The sequence below is a fragment of the Pseudogymnoascus verrucosus genome, assembly GCF_001662655.1.
Source record: "Pseudogymnoascus verrucosus strain UAMH 10579 unplaced genomic scaffold scaffold_5, whole genome shotgun sequence".
In the NCBI taxonomy this organism is placed as follows: Eukaryota; Fungi; Ascomycota; class Leotiomycetes; order Thelebolales; family Thelebolaceae; genus Pseudogymnoascus; species Pseudogymnoascus verrucosus.
In genome coordinates, this window is record NW_017263656.1 from 120,012 (window position 1) to 131,417 (window position 11,406).

The 11,406-nt window shown below is 50.3% G+C and overlaps 5 protein-coding genes across 5 annotated transcripts; 3 read left to right on the plus strand and 2 right to left on the minus strand.

Moving 5' to 3' along the window:
• The first annotated feature begins 71 nt into the window (after positions 1-71).
• Positions 72-1,103, plus strand: RPL34 (60S ribosomal protein L34). Its single transcript, XM_018271239.2, has 4 exons — positions 72-144; positions 206-219; positions 327-450; positions 790-1,103. Exons 1-4 carry the CDS (start codon positions 121-123, stop codon positions 967-969), a joined length of 342 nt encoding a protein of 113 aa, XP_018133902.1. The 5' UTR covers positions 72-120; the 3' UTR covers positions 970-1,103.
• A 168-nt stretch (positions 1,104-1,271) lies between these two features.
• Positions 1,272-4,839, plus strand: VE01_01722 (uncharacterized protein). The gene is made up of 2 exons (XM_018271240.2): positions 1,272-2,608; positions 2,656-4,839. The coding sequence occupies exons 1-2, from the start codon at positions 1,411-1,413 to the stop codon at positions 3,207-3,209; spliced, it is 1,752 nt and encodes a 583-aa protein (XP_018133901.1). The 5' UTR covers positions 1,272-1,410; the 3' UTR covers positions 3,210-4,839.
• VE01_01723 (uncharacterized protein) lies at positions 4,664-5,704 on the minus strand. The gene is made up of 2 exons (XM_018271241.2): positions 5,124-5,704; positions 4,664-5,069 (listed from the first exon to the last, which is right to left on the minus strand). The coding sequence occupies exons 1-2, from the start codon at positions 5,629-5,631 to the stop codon at positions 4,834-4,836; spliced, it is 744 nt and encodes a 247-aa protein (XP_018133900.1). The 5' UTR covers positions 5,632-5,704; the 3' UTR covers positions 4,664-4,833.
• A 2,984-nt stretch (positions 5,705-8,688) lies between these two features.
• Positions 8,689-9,616, plus strand: VE01_01724 (uncharacterized protein; the record flags this gene model as incomplete). Its single annotated transcript, XM_018271242.1, has 2 exons — positions 8,689-8,844; positions 8,903-9,616. 2 exons carry the CDS (start codon positions 8,689-8,691, stop codon positions 9,614-9,616), a joined length of 870 nt encoding a protein of 289 aa, XP_018133907.1.
• A 566-nt stretch (positions 9,617-10,182) lies between these two features.
• Positions 10,183-11,352, minus strand: VE01_01725 (uncharacterized protein; the record flags this gene model as incomplete). The annotated part of the gene is made up of 4 exons (XM_018271243.1): positions 10,183-10,999; positions 11,051-11,117; positions 11,277-11,301; positions 11,350-11,352. 4 exons carry the CDS (start codon positions 11,350-11,352, stop codon positions 10,183-10,185), a joined length of 912 nt encoding a protein of 303 aa, XP_018133906.1.
• Positions 11,353-11,406: the final 54 nt, after the last annotated feature.

The window sequence follows — 11,406 nt, forward strand, 5'->3', positions numbered from 1 at the left end:
AAGCGAACTCTTAGCCCGCACAACCCCAAATTTACCAGAGTGAGAGAAATCTTGAGATCTCTAATCGTCGACAACACCAAACGCACGACTTCCCGACAATCGAGACATCACGAAGTCACAATGCCGTCCAACAGATTGACATACGTACGTTGCCCGTCATTTCGCCATATTTCGAGTTCAAAATACTAACAATTGCTTCCTACAGAGACGGAGGAACCCGTAAGCACACCCGAACCCATACCATCGTCGCGCTGTCGCCATACGATACGACAACGATGGGCGCGAAGAATGCGGCATATGGGCATTTGCTGATACTTCAATAACAGGTACAACACGACCTCCAACAAGGTCCGCGTTATCAGGACTCCAGGTGGCAAGCTCCGTTACCTCCACCTCAAGAAGAAGGGTACCGCACCCAAGTGCGGTGACTGCGGCATCAAGCTCCCAGGTGTAAGTAAACCATCTCAATATTTGTCTTCCTGGAACCGGTCCAGGGTCGAAATGGGTGGATAAGAAAACTTGGAGGGGCTTTGAGGGGGAAGGGTGGTGGGGTGCAAAATACTCGGAATCAGAAAACAACTCGACGGACAGACACTCGTGCCATCGCAGCGCACAACCAGGCAGACTATCACCAACGTTGGAAATGCGCAATAAACCTTTCGAAGAGTGGAATATGAACAGGGAGGGAATTGGCGATACCAGTTTCCACTCGCATTGTGGCACAACATTCGGACCTGGAAAACAAATGCAAGGCTTGCACTGAACAGTAACTGACATTTTGTCTCACAGGTCCCAGCTCTCCGCCCTCGCGAGTATGCTCAAATCTCCCGCCCAAAGAAGACCGTCCAGCGTGCATATGGTGGATCGCGCTGCGCCAACTGCGTCCGTGACCGCATCGTCCGTGCTTTCCTGATTGAGGAGCAGAAGATTGTCAAGAAGGTCCTTAAGGAGTCCCAGAAGGCTCGTTAAGTGTGTGGATTGGGCTGTCTTTGTTATGGGGTGCAATATCTGGGCAGGGCGACATGAATCAGCATGGGGTTGCTGTATTTAGCACAAAGCTTTCTTCGTTCCTAATTCAGAAGAATTCACGACCATGACACTTTACGCCAAAGATTATGTTCCATTTGTGATTTAGACTTTGTCATGTGCGGAGTGTCTGGGCTGTATTCCTTGGGAAATCTTGGCGCGTGATGTGTAGTAGTACAGGACCAGTCAGACATTGTAGAGCGTGACGCCCAGTTGTAAAATACCAGTCAGGCACATTAGATCCCCTAAGCGATACCGATAACAGATGGACCTGCACCGTAAAACCAACGACCATCTTCCCTATTCGAGTATTGCAAGCTCCGTCGAGCGAATTTGTCGGCTACGACCGCACTATTTCATTCATTACTGTGTTCTCCGGGCGCAATGTCGTCCTCGAATAAACCATTACTTGCACCAGATCGACCATCCTCGGAGCATTCGTTTGAGATGTCGGCATCCGAAGAGGATACACTGCTGACCGGCACTCGTGCCCGAGAAGCTTCACCTCAACGCCGTTCTCCCTTCTGGAGAGAAGTTGGCTTATTCATATGGGCAGTTGTAGCTACAGCTGCCGTCATAATTCTCGGGGTCCTTACCCAGCACCGACGAGAGACAACTCCTGGCGATGTCGGGAACAAACCAAGTGGGAAGCGCAACCTCGTCTTCATGGTTTCCGACGGCATGGGACCTGCAAGTCTTTCCCTGACACGAAGCTTTAGGCAATACGAAGGGAAACTGGCTATCGATGATATCTTACAACTGGACCAGCATCTCATAGGGCAGTCACGCACCAGGTCCAGCAGCAGCTTGGTTACAGACTCGGCAGCCGGCGCAACAGCATTCTCCTGCGGACTCAAGAGCTACAATGGAGCCATTTCAGTTCTACCAGACCACACAGCGTGTGGAACCGTGTTAGAGGCAGCAAAGAAGGCGGGATACCTGACGGGACTAGTGGTTACGACAGACCTCACGGATGCGACACCTGCGTGCTTCGCTTCCCATGTGAACTTGCGTTCAGAGGGGGACAGCATTGCCGCACAAGAAGTCGGAGAACACCCGCTTGGCAGAGTTGTGGACTTGATGCTCGGCGGTGGCCGCTGTCACTTCCTGCCCAACACGACAGAGGGGAGCTGCAGAAAAGACACCAGAGACATCACCAAGCTCGCTCAAGAGAAATACGGATGGAACTACATCAATGATAGGGCAGGATTTGATAAGCTGAAGCTCGGAAAGGACGTGAAGCTGCCGCTGCTAGGGCTGTTTGCTGGGTCTGACATTCCTTATGAAATCGATCGTCGCAATCAGAACGATATCTACCCATCATTGGATGAAATGGCTAGAACCGCTCTCACTGCCCTGGAGGCAGCCACCAAGGACAGCGATAAGGGATTCTTTCTCTTGATCGAGGGAAGCCGTATTGATCATGCTGGTCACGGTAACGACCCAGCAGCACAGGTCCACGAGGTTCTTGCCTATGACAAGGCCTTTGGTAGCGTCCTGAAATTCCTCGCCGAGAGCAAGGATGAAGGAGTTGTTGTCGGTACTAGCGATCACGAAACCGGCGGCTTGTCCATCGCAAGGCGTAAGTCAATCCTACGATTTCCACTAAGCATACCTAACGTCTCGCAGAAAACAACCCAACCTACCCGGAATACCTCTGGTACCCAGAGGTGCTCTCCAAGGCCACCCACTCTGCTGAGCATCTCGGTTTTGAACTCTTCGATCGCGCTGAGGCAGCTAAGTCTACATCGGAGGATATCGAGAAATTTGTTCGCAACACCCTTGTGAAAGACGGCCTTGGTATTACTGATGCTAAAGACGATGAAATCCGTGCCATTTTAGATAACCCACTAGTGGCCTCTCCTCTCTTCGCCAACATGATCAGCAAGCGGGCGCAGATCGGCTGGAGCACTCACGGCCACTCCGGCGTGGATGTGAATATTTATGGGTCGAAGGGCTCTGAGAAGCTAATCGGCAACCATGAAAACACCGATGTCGGGAAGTTCCTGAGGGAGTATTTGGACGTCGATGTTGAGGCTATTACAAAGGAGCTGAACAAGAAGTCCAGCGCGTTCGGGGTAGCGAGCGTAGGAGAGGGGTGGACTGGGCCTATTCCCACTGAGGAAGAGATGTTAAAGGCAGCTGATCATTACGATGCTTCTCTGAACCATCGCAGACATTGAGGCTTAGTCCACAATATAAGGCGAGTCCATTATTGTCATTTCAACACTTTTGTTTAGCCTTGTGCTTGTCATGAATACCTACGGGGTTATCATTTCAGAGTTCAACGGTCGTTTATGTAACAATATACCCATGAATTTTATCTCTCTGTATTCTGCTCACTGACCCGTATCTTACTTACGCAGCGCAATCTACGTTCAGTCGTCAATAACACCAAATTTTATTACAACTGAGCCCGGGCACGTGATTACAATAGGTGCAAGAGGCAACAAACTTCTCACAAACCATCCCAGAGTTTCACGAACCCGTAACTCATTGTGGATCGGGTAGTCGTTTGATTCCACGTCTCTATAACTAATTTTCTGGGACACAAACGCGTCTTTTTTCCGCTTTTGTCCGCTATACAACCCCAATGTTCCGGTAACCTTATTCTCGTCCCCCGGTTTGCCTCCGCATGTCAGCCTTAGTATCAAACAACCTCAAAGCACCATACAAGTGTATGACTACGCCATGGCAATCGCCACCAGAAGGTTGCCTGGTGGGTACTAGCAAGAGGTTTGGGCGGGGAGGCGAAACGATTTTGGAGAGATATGGAACGCAAAAGTGATTCCAGACAGGAAATGATTGTGGAAGGAGTCATATTGTATACTTTTTGCTATGAGGCATATGGAAGTAAGTCAGGCTTGGGATCCAGATGACACGCGGCTCTTGGTGAGATGCCATATGAATCGAGGCTTTGCTGCTGCTGGTCTGACCTGGGTTTTGGAAGTGCGCCCTACCTCCAAGACCAAAGCACGATTAAAGCTTGGAAATAAATCTTGGATATAGCTCTGGATGCTTGCAAGATCTGCCCTAGAAAGTGCAATTTCATACTGAGTTCGTCTATACTCTCTGCTGGGAACTGGGTCCAGGTTGATATCAAGGACGCCCATACATCTTCAGCACACAGAACACCCAAACACAGCTGACAATGTGCAACTATCACCTACTGCATTACCTTTGCGGCCACACCTCTCTCTGGGCCGGCAGCAACTGCTACGACCTCTACACACAGCTCCAGCGCATCAACGACCCGCTCTACTACACCTCGCCGTACGCCCACCAGGTCCCATTCGAGATGCTGAGGCAGTGCTTGCCGAGTAGGAATAATATCAGACAGCAGAGAGTTGGAGAGTGCTGTGGGTTGGTCGAGTGTTCGAATGATATGGGGTCTCTGTATGCGAGGAGATATGGATGCGGGACGGAGGATGCGGCTTGGGGGAAGAGGATTGGCGTTGGGTGGAGATAGGGGGAGGTTTTGTTATTCGAGTTGGAATGCCAGAGCTGGTAGAAATTGGGGGCTCTCTTGTGGGCTCGGAAGGTGTGAAAATGGTTGGGTGTGGCATCTGTATTCGTTATTGAAGATTTTCAAGCAGCTCATATTTATGGAGGCTTATTGACGGAGGAGTAGTATTTTCTCGCAGCCTTCTCCCTTGGCCCATGACAATACAATGACTTTGAAGGGTGATATATTCGATGATATATTCAAGGTTTAATAAATTTTACACGTTATCCCATATATTCCCCAGCGGAGACGTTAACGGGCGGTCTCCTCTTGTTCGCATATCTTACAGTCGGACTCTCCATTCAACGCTTCGCAGCTGTCGCCTTTCCAGACACAACACCAACACCATCTCTCCACCCCAACGGCACTAAAGCGGCTGCCACACTACCCAGGCCCCTTTCAGTTGCCAGCAGGTTATACTGTGCAGCCGCATTCCTCGTGTCTTGTATCTCAACCTGGATTCCAAGTGAATTAATCGCCTTCCTCGTCGCCGGACTCAGCGGCATCATATTCGGTCCCAATCCTAGAATCAACAGATCTATGGCATGTCAGTCTCCCATTATAGCTCTCAACACAAGTTTCGGTAACATACCAGGTTTCGGCCACACCATTCCCAGAACTCCCCAACTCTCGTCCCCAACCTCCCACAGCCCTTTATCGTTCGCCAGTCTCTTATTCTCCTCTCCTTCCGCCCTATTCGCATTCCACGGCTTCCATGAAAACACCTCCCCATTCACCAGAAGTACACCAGCCCCATTCGTAATCTTCACTCCGTTATTAAGGTGGAACCCGTCCCAGAGACACGCGTCGATCGCGGTACTGGGCACGGGTGTGCCGCCGAGGACGTCAAGGTTGGAGAAGTCAGTCTGTGTGCTCTCTTCACTAACTGGGCCGCGGTCGCGGGATGGCGGTTTGTGCATTGAGACTAGTGTAGTAGATAGAGAGCGCGAAGGCGACGATAGTGCTCGTGGGGTAAGGAGGGAGGTCGCGGGGCGGCGGGTAGAGTAACAGCGGGAGCTGGGAGAGAGGATCGAGCGGGCGATTTCATGGATGCTAGGACGCGCAGAGGCGCGTTGAAGATGTCGGAGAGGCTGCATCATGTTGGTTGAGCCCGTACGACAGGAATTAATGGGTGAAAGGTCGTAGGTTCTTCGGTTAGTGTTGGCACTTCGGAGATGGAGCTGTCAAGTTGATATATTTTTAGCGGCGCGCGATAAGATTACAAGCGCCGACGTCACTAATTCCAAGGGTAAAATTCCAGGAACGGAAGGAACGATCTATCAATTTTGATAAGATGGCTTTGGAATACAAAACTATTAATCATGAGAAACTAATCTACGTAGCTATTGTTAAATTATTGTTCCTCCTGAAATATTGTGGTTACATTGTTCACATAGTATATTTATTTTAAACGCTAATTATTTATATATTTATTCATTTTTATAACATCGTTGCACTGGGATATTTACAATACTCTACTCCTAACTGCCGGACAATTCCAACTATGTGTTGCCCTATAATTTAAACTACAAAAAACAATCCCTCTAGCGACCTCTATAATAACATCAATTTACAAAGAAGAGTGCAGCTACCCGTCACCGATGGATTCGCCGAATAAATAAGCTGCTCCCTGCGACGAAATGACCCAGTGGCTTAACCACCAGCCTTTCCGAGGAAGGCACGACTGGCCGAAGGGAAAGAAGGACCAGATACCGGAGGGAAGGCATGATTGGCTACTTAGGGAAGGAAGAACCATATACCAGAGGGAAGGCATGACTGGCTGCTAAGGGAAAGAGCGAAGGGCAACCCGCTGTGGAAGGAAAGAGCGGCCAGCCAACGGGGAAAGAACGACCAGCCGAGGAGGGCATTGCGGACCGGCTTCATCTTCTAAACTCGTTGGTTTGGCTTCCGTCTACTTGCAGCTGTACGCGTACAGTAACGTCCCTACCAATTCCGCGGACAGGCTATCAAGAGCCCGCAAATATTCTCTTGGAGATACGGAACGTTTCGGGAGTCTCTACACACAATACGGACATCACGACCATCGGGAAACTGAAACTAGACGCGACGAACAATTCCCAATACGATTATACGGGAAGCCATCATTAATGCAAACTTACGCATGACTGATGGGGTAATGCATCCATTGAGCCAAAATGGATCGTCGCCTTCCCAGGCCGAAGCCGACTAATTCATCTGATATTCTGCCCTACACGATATACCCCGTATAATACTATACGTGCATCAGTGTCGAACTTATCCTTTATTCCGAAGAGAAAACAGATAAAATTAAGATTACCAGTTTGTTATTGCAGAAGGAAGGGGATAGAAAATACGAAAAGAGATGTGGACCCTTTTTTTTCGCGCCCAGAACCCCGGAACCATGCAGGTCCATAAGCGGCGGCCTCTAAGCGGGTGGTGAGACAAGATTGCTGTCTCAGGTCCACTCGGTAGCGACGTTGAGAGTTTGACAACCATCAAGGTGCAACGGGCGACCACCCAGACCGCCACCTGTTTCTGTTCACCGCTGGTGTACTACTCAATGCCACGTTCTGGGCTTCTGTGCGTTGTGGAAGCCAAGAACGGATGGATAGGATGGATAGGATGGATAAATGGGCGCAAATGGGCGCGAAGCCCGGGTGCATGCTTTGGGAAACTTGGGACGAAATTTGTCAGAAGCCAAAGGTTAGCTGGTACGCCGAAGCTGCCGGGCAGCTATCCTTCCGGACTCTTCTCATCTCGTTGCCCACTCAACCGGTCCAGTCCAGAGGAAGAAAGGAGGATCGCAGGATACTCATTAAATTTCTGACTGAATGCGTCGTTGGCGCGTGACGCCGGCTATTACCCTCTCAATCAGTGAGCGGCGGTTATGAAGCTGATGATATCAGGACTCGCGTGTTGCCAAGGACAGGCTCTACAGCAAGAATGATGCATCACGGAATAGGCGTGGGCCGAATGTTTTGGGGGAGCCTACAGGGCTATCTTGAGTCTGGTCGGATTAGTTCGCAATTGGGGTGTAAACAAGCTGATTCAAGCTCGATCTGTACAGGAAGTTCACACGGTCCATTGATCAATCATAATAGGCGGTAGGTGCAGAGTTGACATCTGTAGGGCTCTTTTAACCTCAGGGGTCTTTTTGCTCTTTTCGTTCGATCAGTGGGCGGTTGGTCCACCCTGAGCCCGTGCCCAGATGTTTCTTGTCTGGGGTGGCAGCTACCAATTTGATGCCAACTCCAACAAGCGAGTTTCAACATCGCGCCTCAAAATGCTCGGCGGGGTCGGGCTCAAAGAAAGACGCCTTTTGTCATAACCCATGATCCCGATTATAGCATCAATCGAAGAAGATCAGATCGTCTGTGATAGAGTACTTGATCCGTGGAGCCGCAGTGAGAACATCTCACATGGTGTGAATCTTCAGACAGGCCCCACGGTCGGCGTTTAATCCGATGACATTCTGTGGCTCGTGAAGACCGGGGTGCGGATTCTGAACACACTTGTAACATCAACGATACTCGCCCTCAAACACCAAACACGCATATGACGAAAGCCGCGCTCGCCAGCAAACGCCCGCACGGCCCCGGAAACACCGTAGGCCGCTCGTTCTGGCCTGATAAATCCCACATGGACTATGCTTCAAGCCCATGCATGATTAGAAACTGATCTTTGCCTCCAAGTTTTACCATCCTAATCATCGCTATGCGGATGACTAGAGCAGATCGTGCAGCTGCACGGACCGGGGCCCCGTTGAGGGTGGATGGTGGGAACGTGCATCTATATAGCTTCGTCGTCTCCCCGATTCAGGATCCTTTCTCCTGTTTCTTGCCTCTACAACCTGTTGACTACTCTCCTTAGCAGTCTCATTTCGTACTCTCTTTATTGCCCAACTGGCTTGGCTGCTTACGTTCTTTACATTTAATATTTTATCGGTGTGCTTTATTTACTTTTACAACCCACCATCCTCAGATATAACTTCCTTCGAAGTCCATCTTCAAAACCGCAATTTACATTCTTCAACAGCTCGGCCTGTTCCATTTTATAACTTTCGATTCTTCATCTCCCCGTTTTTTGGGAAACCTCTTTATCTACTTATCTTCATATCACTGTCGTCTACACCACCGAGTATAACTATCAAACAACCCACACGATCAACGGCCATTATGTCTCCAACTCTGATGAACACCTCGATGCACATGGCATCCAGCCTACGCACGACCCCTCCCTCCGACTTTCTCGACCGTCATGAATATGGCGTAATTAAGAATCGCACGAAACCCGCCTCCACCGGCGGCGGCCGCGCATGGAGCGAAGAAGAAGTTCGTGTTCTTCACCACCCTATCTTCTCAACCACGCCCACTAACCGCTCACTTGTAGGAAGTCTACCTGCTCCAAACACGCCTCCAAAAGATGCCTTATAAGCACATCGCTGCGCACCTCAAGAAGACCGAGCTCGCCTGCCGCCTGCACTACCACCAGCTCTCGCACGGCTCCAACCGCCGCAAGCGCACAGCCTCCATGTCCTCTGCAGCTTCGACAGCTTGTCTCTCCCCACCGCCCCCAACAATCCCTTCCCCTATCCGCGAACGCCCTATCTCGCCACCATCATACTCTACATCCCCCACCCCAACTACGCCCCTCATCACCCTTCCCCGCCTCCTCCCTCCCGTCGCCATCCTCCCCAAACCATCCCCCGCCACCACCACTCCACTCACCCAGCACGCACCCCCACCCCAGGCTGCACTCCGCCTCAACTGCTCCGTCGCTGCCTCCGCAATGACGCCGAATGACATCGACAAAGAACGTCTGCGCCGCATCTACGACAACCATCGCGCGGCCTTCTGGTACGCCATTGCGGCCGAGTACGGCGCACAGGCACCGCCCGCGCTGCTCGAGGAAGTGTGGCGTAGGGGTGGATGGTGTGCGCCGCCTACACCATGTGGGAGCCCTGAGGGGGACGTCCGCGATACGACAGAGAAGAGGAGGTCCAGCATTAGTGATTTGTTGGGCATCGATGCGAGTCCCAGAAGTCCAAGGGAAAGGGAGCTGATTAAGCGGTTGGAGGAGGAGGGAAGGATGGAGATGGTTTAGTGGATGGGTGCTGGTCTTGTGGGGACGGGGAGGAAGGCGTTGGTGTTGGTGGTGTTGTTTTCTTCTTCTTCATGTTTGTTGGGTCCGAGATGGGGTTGGGAGTTGGTGGTGGGATGACGTTCAACGAAGGGAATGACTACGGTGGATTCAAGGATTTATTCTCTTCTATCTGATGACAAGGTTTTTGGCGGGTGGTTTGGTGCGCTGTTACCGGTATCTGCGTCGGAGTTGTTGGCGCTGATGATGGACGGTGGGGGGGGGAGAGTAGATTTCGTGGTGGTTTCTTATTCATGGTAGCCTTTTTTGTCGTGGGGTTCGTTGGGGTTATATTGTGCTGTGTTTATGTCAATGATTGGAGTTATGGCGTATTCTTCTGTGCTGTTGTTTCTACTTGATGTGCTCTGTGACTACCACCACCATCGCCATCACCGTAAAACCCATTGGAGTAGGTATACTCTACCTACAACGTAGAAACGAGCTTTCATAGACTCAAGGGAAGCGGGTACCTATGGACACTTGTTTGGGGGGGTAAGGCTGTAGCAGCGACAATGTAATATTATTGTTTTCTAGAAGTATCTCTGCCACTCTTTCGAAGAAACCTTTCTTGCCTCTAGAGAATGGCGACCCAACCCACTGGAGACTGAGATCTGCCGATCATGCAAGGATGATGGAACGTTTAATCCCATTGGAACTTGCTCAGTTATTGTTTGCGACCTAGGAGAGTGCCGCTGGTCATCCAAAAACTGCAAATTGGCTTCCCCGAGGTACGAATCGTACACTCTCCCATCTCCTTCTCTAGCCTCACCCGTACGTTGTTGTGATGATCTATTCGTCCAGGCATTCACTACTGGAGTCCTTTGGGGCGTTTCAAGCGTTGGCGACGTATAATTAGGGCCAACTTGCAAGCTTTCATTGTCATGCATCACCGGCTGGTAGTCGGCTTGAATCACCTCCTGGTTTCCTTGTGCGTTTTCACTGTGGGCAAGGGACTGCCTTCGTGGATCAAGCTGCTCTTCGTTATGCCGAGCAAACAGAGTCGGAGGCGATCCCGGCCATGGATGTTCTGTTTCCTGAGATCCGGGCGACTCCGAGATAGAGTCATTCCGATAGTCCGTTCTGCTTGCGACGTGAAGTTTCTCTTGTAACCATGCCTTCTGCTGGTCTTCAAACGTTAACGGAAGGCGCTTCCATTCCTCCACTTTAGCTTGTTTGGATAGTGCCGTGCTGTGATTTGTGAATGCATCGTGGTATTGAGATGGTTCAAATTGTGTATTGCCACCCTGGTGAAAATGGGTATTGATGAAGGACAACGCCTCGAAGAGGGCGATCTCTGTTTCTATAAGCCTTTCCTCTAGGCTAGAGATATATCCTGATGGAATGCCTCTATTGAAAGTCAAACTATCAGTAAGAAAAGAACATTGAAGACAAGCGTACTGACCTCTTGTTGCTTTGGGGATATTGACAAGTAGTCCCTGCAGAACTACATGACGAGCAGGTTGGTCTGCAAAATTAGACACGGCGCAATTAATTTAATATCAATGTAACCTGAAGTCTTCTCACATCTTGCGATCACACTACGCGTCGGACTCATCATTAGCATAGTTTCTAGCATTCTGTCGGTTAAATCTCACCTTGCATTTCTTCGTCCGACAGTGCTCACAGGCGATAGGGTTTAGTTGGCTTTCCTAATTTAGCATCAGCATTGGTCCATGTGAGATCATTAAGAGACTCACCATAGTTATGAGGGAGTATCTTTTTCTCCTGCAGGATGGACAATTATAGTCCGGAGA